We start from the raw sequence: 12,706 nt of genomic DNA on the forward strand, positions 1-12,706 counted from the left end.
TCAGCCCCAGCAGAGTTTGTCCAGCATCCCCAGTCCATTTCCAGACCCGTGGGGACTACTGCAATCTTCACATGCGTGGCCCAAGGGGAGCCCCCTCCCCAGATCACATGGCTGAGGAACGGGCAGATCCTGGAGACCAGCGACCACATCAAGCTGAAGAATAACAACAGGTAGGTCCTGCTGCACTGGGCTCTGGCACTGCTGTGGAAGTGGGAGTGGGAGAGATGCTGGATTGCTTTCTGCATAGCAAAGAGCTGATGGGAAGGTGGCAGTGTTCTGAAGCAGATCTGGGGATCCAGCTTGGGCTTTGGTAAACTAAAACACTGCTCCAGTCCTGCTGGCTGCACCTTATAGTCTTACAGTTTGGTGCTCCATGATTTTTTGTGCCAGGACATCAGCATTAGACTTTGACTGTTGATGCAGGAACCCAGGAAAAGTTTCTCTTTTTTTCCTGATCATCATCTGGGTATTTCTGGAAGGGCTAAATGTTGTACCTGGAGCTGGCAGGGACCACATAGAGTCCTCAGTGGAGGAACTGTGCTTTAACACCTGAACATTGACTTGCCTGGGTGTGAAAATGCAAATACATTAGAAATAATGTTTGTTTGGAGCCTGACTTTCACTAAACTTTAGCCTTTTATCGCACCAGGGAAGAGTGTGTTCTCTGAGTACTAAATAACTGCATTTTCCTGGGAGGGGATGAGGATGTTTGTACTGAGGAAATGATGCATTTAGTGTGAAAATTACCAGTCAACAATGTAGTTTCTATGGTAATAGCATGAAAAAATATACTACAAAATAATAGCATCTGTGTTGTAAACCTGATGTATTGGTAGAGGTTTGTACTCTCTGGTGTCATAGAGCTGCTCTCTCTATTAACAAATGTGTCTCAGGAAAGCAACTACCCAGCCTTGCTGGAGGGTCTGGACCTTCAGTTTAGACAGTTGGGAATTGCTGTGCAGGCACCATAGCTTGTTCCTCAGGGGACAAGAGTGTGTTTATTTTTCTGAGTGCCTATATAATGTGGTTTTTTTGTTTTCTCATTTGAAGGGTTTTAAAGCTTTGTTATATGAGGGATGGAAGGATAAGGTGTGATACAAGAAGGATCAGGTGTGAGTGGTAGTAAAATCATCTCAATCAGTAGAGGTTTTCTCCAAACTGGAAGTTTTTAGAGCTTCAGAAAACTTTGTATGTGCACACACAGATGACACTCAGTTCAGGTGTGTAGTCTTCTAGTTCATGGTGTGGCTTTCTGAGGCATGTCTGCTCTTTATGGTATGAGCAGAGCAGAAAGGGTAGGAGGGAACTTAGTGCATCCCTTTTTGGTGATGAGGAAGTGAAGTCAAAAGTGGTCAAGTCTCAAGTCTCATTAAATCCATGGCAAAACTGACACTGAATCCAGGTCTGTGTCTCTCCCAGATGTTTTCCCTGTGAAATGATTCCTCTTCACTTGAGGAGTCAGGTCTTTGGTCATGGTCACGTCTCCTGGCCAGGTCCCTGTGCCTGGAGCTGTGCTACCCATGCCCATGAACTGCATCTTGGTGAACATCTCTGTAATAATTTTCTTATGGGAATCATTTAATGCAATTCAGCATCAGTCTTTTCCACAGCAAGCTAAATGATCAGATTTCAGCATCTGGCACAGGCTGAGGGAGCTCAGCCCATTCCTGGGGCTCAGCTGACACGTGGCATCTTCTCAAGCTACAGTAATGTGATTGTAAAGCTGAGCCCTCAGGCCATCATACTCAACAGTGTTGAACTTTGGTCGTTTCACACTAGTCTTGGTCGACTCCAACCTCCAGCTCCAGGCAAGTGGCCATGCCTGGTGGTTTCCAAAGCTTTCGGTCTGGAAAATGCCCTCACTGGTGCAGCAGGGCTGGGAGCTCCAAGACATGGAGGAGACACAACAATGGATGATTTTTTTACCTGAGCTTTTTCAAGTTTGCCCTTTGTTTTACTCTCATGGGCATGACTGAGTGCTGTAACCTGCTTAGTTCCAGGCAGAATCAGTTTGGGTTATGTCTTGGATTTATCAGTCTGTTGCGCTTGGAAAATATTTGTCGGTGTAAAGATGGATCTCAAATATACTAGCAATGAAGCTACTAAACTACAGTATGAGCTCTTTAATTAGATTACATGGTTTCCTAGAAAATTCATTTGGATTAAAACTCTGCTTAATATTGTCATAGAGGTCTGAATGCCCCCTAAGGGATTTTTGGGAAAAAAACCCCAGTAAATCATCCCAAACCATATCATGTGCTAATTGATTGCAAAATGTGTCATTGGGAGCAACTTCATTTTTGTAAATTAACACAGGCAAAAGCAAGGTTCAGACCTGCAGAAGATAGTGTGTTTGAGATACTACTCTACTCCTGCAAGCTTGAGGCCCTGTGGGCAGCAGCACAAACCCACAGCCAATGGATCTGTTTCTTCCCAAAGTTGTGAAGGGCTCTTTTGCATCTGCCTCACCCCACAGTCACTCATATGCAGTAACTGCAAATCCAAGGAGAGCATATCCTACAAGGTGAGGGAACTCCAAAACCCTTCATTGCTGGGATGCAGCTTCAGGACTGGATTCACTGGAGATTGGATGTGACTGCTGGTACAACATCAGATATTCACTGCTAAGCAACTTCCTGGCTTTCAGCACAGTAACATCAGCCTCACGGGCTGTATCCAATAAATACCTCATCCCTTGTGGTCCCTCAGATGTGAATTCCCATCACCTGATGTGTTGACGGTTTCTGGGCACATTAGCATTAAAGATCAGCCTTCTGCTGTGCCCTCTCCAGAGGTGGTTGTTATGTTTTGAAAATGCCAGCTGTGTGGGAACAAAATAGCCAATCGATGATTAGCAAAAAATCAAAAGCAGTTCTGGGATAGCGGATAATTGTTAATGAAAAATGCATGAAGGCTCAGGCATAGGGAATTGTGGGCTTTTCCATTAAAAGCTGTGAATAAAAATGACTGAAGGAGCTGACGATGGGGCTGCCTTGCCATGCAGCCCCTGGGCTGGGGATGCAGCCGGCTGCTGTCAGGGTGATGCTGTGCTGAGCCATTCCAGAGGGAGAAGCTGATGGAGCCTTTTGGCCTTTGGTGGAGCCATCCCTGTGTCTAGCAATGGCAGAGTCTGTCCCTCTGTGCTGATCAGAGATGCCCATGTTGCTCCTGGAGTGATTCTGATAGATCATGATCCAAATGCCTGAGAGGTATGAAGCAAATTTCTAGCAAAATTCCTACCCAGCATCACCAGCCCATCCCAGAAGTGGAGTACTGCTGCAGAAGGAAGGTGTGGTTACTGGCCAACTTGGGGTTGTGTAAAATTCATTTACACATGGGCTTGTGTAAAATTATGTTTCTAGGTTATTACTTCAAAATTTACAAGGAAGCATGAAATAGCCCCCAAATTACCACTGTAAAAGGTTTATTGCTTTTCTTCCTTTGACCCAATTGGATTCAGGGGGGTAATTTTCAGCCTGGAAGTGTATCTTACTATGGGGTTTATATTGCCATAATAGCAAGGAACAAAGGCCAACATCTTCAGAGAAGGCAGGCTCTCTAAATATTGATTTTCCAAGAAGATTATATTTACAAATTGTAATTAAGGGACTTAATTTGTTCCACCGGAAAAAGGCTTTGTTAGAATTTGGGCTCAGGTGGCATTCGCTCTGCTTGGTGACCTTTGTAAATTCTTCCTCACTGGTTTGCACTTGGTTTAGTGCTCTGGAAATGTCTCACTACCAGGACCATGAATGTTCAAGGCTCATCAAGGGAAATACTCCTTCATAAATAAACATTAGGACAACTTTGCTCTTCTTGCACTTCTCATGCCGTTAAATCCCAGTGCAGAAACAGAGAGGGGCCTTCGAGCACAAACATCCCAGCACCTGGGACCTGACAGCCCTTCTGGTACCAAACCCAGGGAAACCAGAGCCTGTCATCCAAAAGGTGACTTTTTTTTCTGTAAACCCTACATTGGCTGGGTGTGGAAAGGTGCAGATGGGTTTGTACATCCCTTCATGGTGCACACTCCCTACAAACACTTCAGTTTGTACGGTTTTGGACCATATAAGGGAGGACAGTGAAGTCTGCAGTTCCTTATGCCGTGAGTTTGAAGATGGTGTGATTGAGGGAAGAGTGCTCTGTAGCAAATCATATTTCAGTTCCCAGAAGCATGACAAATAAGTATGTGGAAGATGGGGATGTGAACCCGCTGCTCCTGATTTAAGCATAATTTATGGGTTTGACTTTGGAAGACACATGGAAATGGCCCTTGCAAGGAGGATGGCTGCACGAGCACACAAAGCCCTCTAAGCAGTGGGGAATCAGCGTGGTCCCTGCACCAAGCAGGGATCCTGTGCTGGGATCACACAGCCATATCCCACAAAAAGGACCTGCAGCAGCCCTGGATCAGCCAATGGCAACAGGCATCAGTCTCTCCTTCTCATGTGGCTGCGATTATTTTGCTACCAAGTTGCCTGTGTAATTTCTCTGTGTGCTGCTCCACTGAGCTGCTCTTGAAGTGCATCAAGTCAGGAGTTTAAGTGTTTGTTCCAACTGTTGCACACAGAAAAATCCATCAGCTGAGAATGGTCCTTACACAGGAGGCTTTGAGGCAGAACTGAGCCCATAGTGGTGCAGCATAAAATTAGTCTCCCCAAAATTAGGCTGGGTCTTTTCCTTCTTCAGTATCTGTGCTGCTTGCTTGGGAAAAGTTTGGGGGACTTTTCCATTTAGCAGCAGAGAGCTCTCCCAGGTATCTGCATTTGCAGTCCTACCAATCTAGGCTCTGCTCTCCCTTCCAGTAGCTTTTCCTGAGATGTTTTTTGCTCCCTCATGGTCCTGAAAATGTAAAGACTTCTCTGCTTCCTGGGGCAGGATTCAGTTAAGTCTGTGATTGTACTCTGTGGCTCATAAAAGCAGACTGAGTGGGACGAGCAAGAAGCTTCCAGAAGCTGCTCTTGGATCAGTCTGAAATCACAAGATTGGGCTGGGATTCTGGCAAGTGAGCTGCAGTACCTGCAAAACAGAAATTAGTCTTTCAGCACAACCAACCCAATTTCACCTAGGACCTTCTGTATGATATTTAATTTCTGGATGTGTAAGAATATGCATATAGAGGGCTGGGAATGATATACAGTGTCCCTTTGGGTTGCTGAGTGTCACTTTTCAAGCTTTGCACCTTAATTTCAGCCTGTATGAGGTAACCTTCAGAATACAGGGCATTTCTGCAAAGCTGGGGGGCAAAGGTTTCTTCCCAGCATGACACGGGCCAGCAGCCCAGGAACAGATCATTCAGTGCAGTGCAGCACAACACAGGCCATGACAAACAGAGCCAGAGCACGGATGGGGATCTGAATGTGGCACTAGTGGCTTTCTGTATCTGCTGGCACTCAGAATGCTGTCCCTGCTAGCCACAGCCTGCTCTCTGCATTAATTTCATCACACTCCCTCCTTTGTGCGCCTGTGCGTGCACAGGCTGATGCCCTCCCAGATGGGCCCCTCTTCTTTGTGCTCCTGAATCGATGAAGAGGCTTCCTTCAGTTCGCAGACTTTTTCAGAGGAGCCTTTGGAAAGCCGATCTCCGGTCACCGGCCTGGACCCCTGACCCGAGCCAGATCAGTCATCCTGATTGCCCATGAGCTGGAAAGACAGCTTGGGAATACTGCGGCTTTCGAGCAGCGGAGGCCTCTCGTTTCAGCTCAGCCGGGTGTGAATCTGCAGCAGCTCCTCTCCCCACTGCCATCAATGCCTGTCAGGGCATTGTGCAGGGATGTGACGGAGCCCTCGGCTCGCCGAGCGGCTCTGGTGACCAGCAGAAAGCCTTCTGGCATCTCGCCTCGTCTGACGTGCTCGCGGCGCTGCCAGTCTGGCACTCACGGGAAAGTTTTCCAGCAGCAGATGTCCCAAAGTGACAGATTTTTTTCGTGTTGACGGGAAGAAATAAAAGGACACTGCATATTTCAGATGGTTGACGCATAGAGACGCTCTGCGCCTTCTCACACGGCAACTACAGATCTTCCTTTTGTTTGAGCTTTCTTAAAAAAAAAAAGACAAAAAGCAGAAAAACCTGGGACTGAACATTGGCCCTGCTGCACTGCATCCTCCACGTGCTGGGAGGTGATTCTCATGGAGCTGCTGTTTAGATGCTGGGCATTCTGTTCACCAGCTTCTCCATGCTCTCTTTAGCCAAAAATCCAGCTGTTTTAGTGTCCCGTTACCTGCATATCATTCTAGGTGAGTGGGCTCCAGGTAACGGATGGCCAAGGCTCTCACTGCACAGCACATCCAAACACAGCCAAGGAAATTTCAATGAAAATGAACCTTTTGAAGCCTGAAGCAAATTTCCAGCTACGTGCCATGCCAACTTCCCAGAAAATGCTGTATTTATTTCTTTTGACTTGACTGCATGACAGACAGCTCCAGGTCCCAGTGGCCTCGTGCCATCCTTCCAGGAGCACTGGCATCCTTCACATCATCTGTGTCCTACATGAGGAGCTTTGCTCACCCCCAAATCCTCCCAGGAGAGAGAAGCCTTTGGCCCCAGAATCACAGCACTGCCATCAGGCTCCTTGCACTGCTTTTCAGCCTAGCTCCCCTCTTCCTTCTTTCCTTCCTTCCCCCTTCCTTCCTTCCTCCCTCCACATCTCTAGGCAGAGAAAGTAAATGCACCTGGAGGCGGCAGAGCCTAAATACTCCTTGGTCCAGATCTGCTTTGTGCTTGGGAAGCTTAAGGCTGCTCTTTGCCCATGTGGCAGCCCAGCCTGGCTGCTCTGGGTGCCCAGATGCACAGCAGCCACATGGAAATAATCCCTGCACTGACAGGGCAGAAGGAATTGCTGCTGCTCCTTCCACACATCTGCTTTGTGCAGGGCTGGGAGTGCAGCTCTGGGATGGTGTAATTCTGCCTTCTGCCATCTGTCCTCACAGGAGTCAGCCCTTGTTGACACAGCTGAGCCACACATCGGGTCCTTCCTCCCCGAGCCCTCTCCCAGCTCTGCCTTTCTCCTTCCATTTAATCAGATACGTTGAGCCCATGGCTATGAGAGGAGCTTAGGGCTGATTCTCGAAAATCACCATATCAGCTGAAACCATCACATTTGATATTCCATTTACAATGTTTCCAAGGAAACAAAGGCACAGGACATAAATAGATGACTGTTAAACATTTGCTCACTCACCATGGCCCCCGATAATTTGCAAGGCAGAAATAGGAATGTTAAATCAACAGCAATAATAAATTTTAATATATGAAGACCAATATTTTGCTGCAATTAGAAGAAGCATTTGTTCTGACATACAGGCAGGCCGTGGCAGGTTATTTATCATTTCCACTTCCAATGTTCAGTTTTTCATTTACATAAAAGGCAGCTTTGATTATGATTCCCAAAAAGCCTTCAAGTGCCCCCTGCATCAGCAGGGATGCTTGGGATTTACTCAAGTTCCAGGTCCACCTAGAATTTTCTGCAGGAGAAGAAAGTAATTTGTTTCTCCTTAGAAGCAAGTAGTGGGTGTGGATTTCATTAGGTTTAGGTCATTTCTTATAGAAAAGAAAGAAAAAGCTCATGTGAGCTTCTGAAGTTTTCCCAAGGATGTCCTGTGTGTGAGAACACCCTCCCAGGACCAAAGGCACTATAGGCAGATTTTACCATAACCTGAGCTGCTGCCTCAGAGCTGAGTAAAAAAAAACATCTCCAGTGTCAAATCTTCCTTTCCAGCTCAGAGCTGTACCCAGTGGTGACAGTGACCATGCCATGCCTTAGAAGGGAGATACACTTGGTATTTATTTATTTATTTAGGAGGCCTTGTGTGTGATGGATTCACATACTGAATCATGTTGTTCCTGGCTTGGCTTGGAGTGGAGCTTTCATTGATGGGTCCCTGTTTGTGAGCAGATGTTACTAAGAATAGCTGCTTTGCACATTCAAATGGCAAAACAGAGTTCCTGTGGCACACAATTATTTCTGAGTCAGTATTCACTGGTGTTGTTTTAAAGATATTGCGTGGTGCAACTTTTGAGTTGGCCCTGAACTTGCTCCAGTTGTCCACAGCCATTGCTGGAGGCTCCTGCAGTGCAGAAAGGGCCTCCAGATCATGTGGCCACATGTACAAAGACTCTGGCTGTCCCTGTGCAGAGATGGGCACCATGCTCAGGAATATGCTCATTTGGGAGGCTGGTACATGCCTGGCATTTCCCCCTGCTTTAGGTTTGTTTTCCAGGGTAGTCAGTGCCTGCCCTTTCTTGGATGGTGAAAACAGCATCTAAACCTCATGTGGAAGCCCCCAAGAGCAGGCTGGAAGAACTGTCCTGGTTGTTTCCCTGGAAGGCAGCAAGCTTTGATGCACAAGCATCAAAAATACACTCAGAGGTTCTGCAGATAAAAGCTGTGACTTGCTCATAAGCTTTGGCTTTTGGCTCATGGTGATGGTGTTTCTGGAAGTGCAGAAGTGGGAGCTGAGGCTATAACCCTGCTGGAGAAACCAGCTAATCCCAGTGTTACCCTTAGACAGCTCTAATGTGCTATAATGCAATTAGAGCATCACCAGAGGGCTTTCTGGCTGTGTTTGATTGGACTTGGCTTAGCAACCATGCGCGGTGCCTGGATGGGTCTCACTGGTGTGTACTGGAGATAAGCCAGTTAAAGCTGTTTTGGCTGTGTGGATGCACTTGCCACAGAGCTGGCTCTGTGGTGTGGCTGGGATCTTCCTGAACCCACACCTTTAGATCCTGCTGCTCCCTGTCCCACTCTGTGTTTACATCTGGCTATACTTGAACCACAGTATCTGCAGGTCGAGACAGATGAACTGCCCAGTCACAGGGAATGACACATCCATTTCCTGGACTTCCCCTTCCCCAAAAGCTCCAGCCCATAGCTTCCTGAAAGCTTTCTGTGGAAACAGAGACCATGGGATGCCCTGCCATGGGAGCCAGCATGGGGACCATGGCAGTCAGTGTGATGCTTGTCCCTCTCATGTCCCCACACAGCACTCTCTCCATCTATGGGATCAACCAGGCGGATGAAGCCATCTACCAGTGCCTGGCCGAGAACAGCGCGGGCTCCACGCAGGCCAGCGCCCGCCTCACCGTGCTGTGGGCTGATGGGCTGCCCAGCCCTCCTCAGAGCGTGAGGGCAGAGACTGTCTCTGCAACCACCATCCAGGTGTCCTGGGAAAAGCCCCTGCAGAACACCAAGGAGATCATTGGCTACGTGCTGCACATCCGGAAAGCTGCAGGTACGGTGCTACACCCGCTGCCCAGAGCACCCTCAGCCTTCCTGTAATTCAGCAACACGGCCCACTAGGGAAAACCAGTCTGCACTGCAGTGATCCATGCTGCCATCAGTGTTTTCCCTCACCTCCCAGTTTCTGAAGGTAGAGATGAGGCTGTAAATACCTGCAAATACTAAATATACCATTGTAGTTATCAAAAGGGTGGGGAGGATGAAGCTGCATAGTCAAATCTTGTTGCCCGTGTAGCTCTCTGGCAAAGCATGCAGAGATCACAGAATCAGAAAATCACAGAATGGTTTGGGTTGGAAGGGGTGTTAGGATCATCCAGTTCCGACCCCTGCCACAGGCAGGAACATCTTCCACTAGACCAGGTTGCTCAAAGCCGTGCCCCAACCTTACTAATTTCAATGGCCTTGAAATGTAAGCAGAAACGTGTGTGAGCAGGTACATATCCACCCCACGGACCAAAATTACTGCTTGCAACATCTGTTTATTCTCTTTACCTCTTGCAAAGCCTAACACCGCTCAGTTCTCTCTCCCTTTGCATTTCAGATCCCGTAGAGATGGAGTACCAGGAGGCTGTTAGCAAGAGCACCTTCCAGCAGCTAGTGACTGATCTGGAGCCCTCGACCAGCTACAGCTTTTATATAAAGGCTTACACCTCCCGGGGTGCCAGCAAAGCCTCAGAAGTCACGGTGGTGAGCACGCTGGGGGAAGGTAAGGAGCGCTTTGCGCAGGGACCCTCAGATGCCGACGCCCGCTGTGCGTAGCAGCAGCGCCGCTCACCCCGACACCGCCCCGCAGCGCTGTGGCACTGTAGCCTGTGGTGCTGCTGCTCCTTGTTCCTGCTGCTCCTCCTACTCTGGGATATTGTGTAAAAGTCACTTGTATCCTTGCAGGGGGGTTGACTGATTAAACACAGCATCGCCTCTCCCAGCTGATGTTGTAGCAGGGGGTGAGTGCAAACCTGCCTGGCCTCCTGCATTGCAGCTGCTCTGGGCTGTTCCTAAACTCCTTGCTGAATGCAGACTTCCTGCTCAAGCAGCATCTCATCATCTTCCAGCAGCTCTGGTACTCACAGCTCTTACTTGATAAGTGCCACACTTTCAAAGATTTTGTTATTTCTGCTCTATCCAGGGCAAACCACACTAGAGCTGATCTATCCTGGCCTACAAATCCATGCCCTGGAGCAGCTTTCTGTTTCAGTGGGAAGTTAGGGTGATCTCTAAGGCCTTTTTTTTCCCCCTGAGTTGGCCACCAGTTAGCTTCCCCAGTAAGACAGTGGGTGTTTTAATATAGCACCCTTGCACACAGGTACCAGGTAGAGACCACAGCCCCAGTGTGATATGTCAGTCAGAACAGGAAGAATATTTTCCTAGAGACTCATCTATTTCTGAGTCTTGGCTTGTCTCAGATATGGAGACTAATTTCCTAGGAATCATTCTTATGAACATTCAGTAATTATGAATTTCCAGCAGAGAGGGCCTTGGTGTGAGGATGTTATTTAGGATCAAATGGAAGTGTGTTGACTTCCAGGTGGGGGATCCAGTTCTCATTCTGTTCTCAGCCCTTGCAGATATTTATTACAGAATTTAAGCAAAAACACCAGTAAATCCTCGCCTGCTGGGTTGTTGCTCTGCAAGTTTATTTTCCTGGGTACTCTGCAGAGAATCAATCACCCTTGGAGTTTGTTTTTCCTCACAATTTAGAGGCAGATGGATGGGCTGAGACAAAGCTTGAAACTCCTTGACCCGATGCTCAAAGTTCAGCCCCAGGAGCTACAAGCCAGCCATGCTCTACAGAGCTTGGTGACTCTGCACAAGTCCAGGTCAAGTGAGAGAGGACTTTTTGTCATTATTGCCTTCAATCATGACAGGAATAGTTAGGTCTCTGGTAATGGGATCATAAATTTCCTGGTTCTCTGAAGTTTTAAGGTATCTCTGTCCTCCTATCCTTTTAAAAAGGCTTGTCCTGTGTAACCAAGCTTCAGGAATTAGCTCCCTGTCCTGGATGGACAAGCTGGCTTGGTTGAGATCACTCAACCCCAGCCTGTGTTTACCTTGTAGGAAGGTAAAAAGATATTTAAAAGCCCCAGTTCTGGCTTCATTTGTTCAGTTTTCTTCACTCGGGTGCCTGTTGCCTTCTGCTCACAGAAGAGAGAGCAGCTCAGAGAGCCAGGGCCCAGTGGCTTTTGTCAGCAAATTCAGGTTTCACTGCAGATTTGTCTCTTCTCATGGCCAAGCCGTTTCACCCTGTGCCCTCCCAACATGCAAAGGGAGCTGAGTCCCCCCTGAGCTCGGGGAGCCCCTGGATCTGTGCTAACAGCTTCAGAAAAGGATGGATTTTCCAAGATGCCATATCCAGCAGCCAGGGACAGCTCAGTGGAGCCATGGCAGCAGAGATGCTGCCAGCTGGAGACTGGTCTGGGTGACCATGTTGTGCTGGTATTGTTTGGAGCAATATGAAACACTCTACAGAAAACAGAGGAACAGGGTTACTTTTGGCTTGGGGCCATCAGCTTCTCAGGGCTGGCAATATGCTGAGAGGGCGCTTGGCTGAAGCCTCTGATGCTTTCTAGGGACATGGTGCCCCTTCCTTTGTGCCAGTGCTGATTTTGGATGGAAAGTAGAAGGGAAGATGCTGTAGAGAAGGGACTCAAGTGAACTTTGTCCTCCTCCATAAACCTCTCTCTCTGGGAAGGCCCTTCTGCCTCCTCCCTGTCGTTCTCCTTTATGCCGTTTCACAAATGCCATGGTATTTCAAATCTCAAACGCTCTCTGCTTCATTAAGCAGCACACACTCCTTGTTCTTGTCTTTTAATGCTTTTTAGGGTTTTCTCCAGGACTTTTTGACATTTCTCTAGGATGAAGACTGTTCCTTTAGTCATCTTCGGCTAAAGACGCCTTCAAGAAGAAAGTTGAAATGACCTGGGGAAAATTCCAAACAGCACGGAAGAGGAAAACAAGTATCCCAGCCCTTAGCATGAGGGAGATGCATCACTTATATTAGCTCCATATTATGTCTAATATATACTTCTGTGAAGCACCTATCTGCTGGTGTGTGTATGTATATTTACACACAGACAGATATATTCCATTGTATACACTTATTTGTGTAATCACAGTATAAACAGCACGTGCATTCTGCGAGTGCATATACCTATAATCAGTATTATATATATACTCAAAGTTTGAATAAATACATTATATTCCATATTTTGAAGGAGAGATACTCTTGTGGTTTTTATTAAATGTAAGGCTCTGCAACCATAAAATAAAGCCAACTCTTCACAAATCAGGATGGCCCACATCAGTGTTTCTTTGTCCATGGGATAATGTGATAATTTCCCTCTCTGTGGTGTTTTCACCCGTGGCTGGAAAAGTGATGCTTTAAGCAAGGGTCCAACTTCTCAGAGCGGGGATTTTTGCCCTGGAGGGAATTGGGAGAATAAGAAAAAAGGAATATTTAATTGGAT

General features: G+C 47.4%; 1 protein-coding gene across 1 annotated transcript in view; it reads left to right on the forward strand.

Moving 5' to 3' along the window:
- IGDCC3 (immunoglobulin superfamily DCC subclass member 3) overlaps positions 1–12,706 on the forward strand; it is a 95,785-nt gene that overhangs the window by 78,791 nt on the left and 4,288 nt on the right. The window contains exons 7-9 of the mRNA XM_041469093.1: positions 5–170; positions 8,987–9,234; positions 9,784–9,948. Coding sequence (XP_041325027.1) covers positions 5–170; positions 8,987–9,234; positions 9,784–9,948 — 579 coding nt within the window. The remainder of the gene's footprint in view (positions 1–4; positions 171–8,986; positions 9,235–9,783; positions 9,949–12,706) is intronic.

Source organism: Pyrgilauda ruficollis, unplaced genomic scaffold (genome assembly GCF_017590135.1).
Source record: "Pyrgilauda ruficollis isolate IOZ18807 unplaced genomic scaffold, ASM1759013v1 scaffold23, whole genome shotgun sequence".
Taxonomy (NCBI): Eukaryota; Metazoa; Chordata; class Aves; order Passeriformes; family Passeridae; genus Pyrgilauda; species Pyrgilauda ruficollis.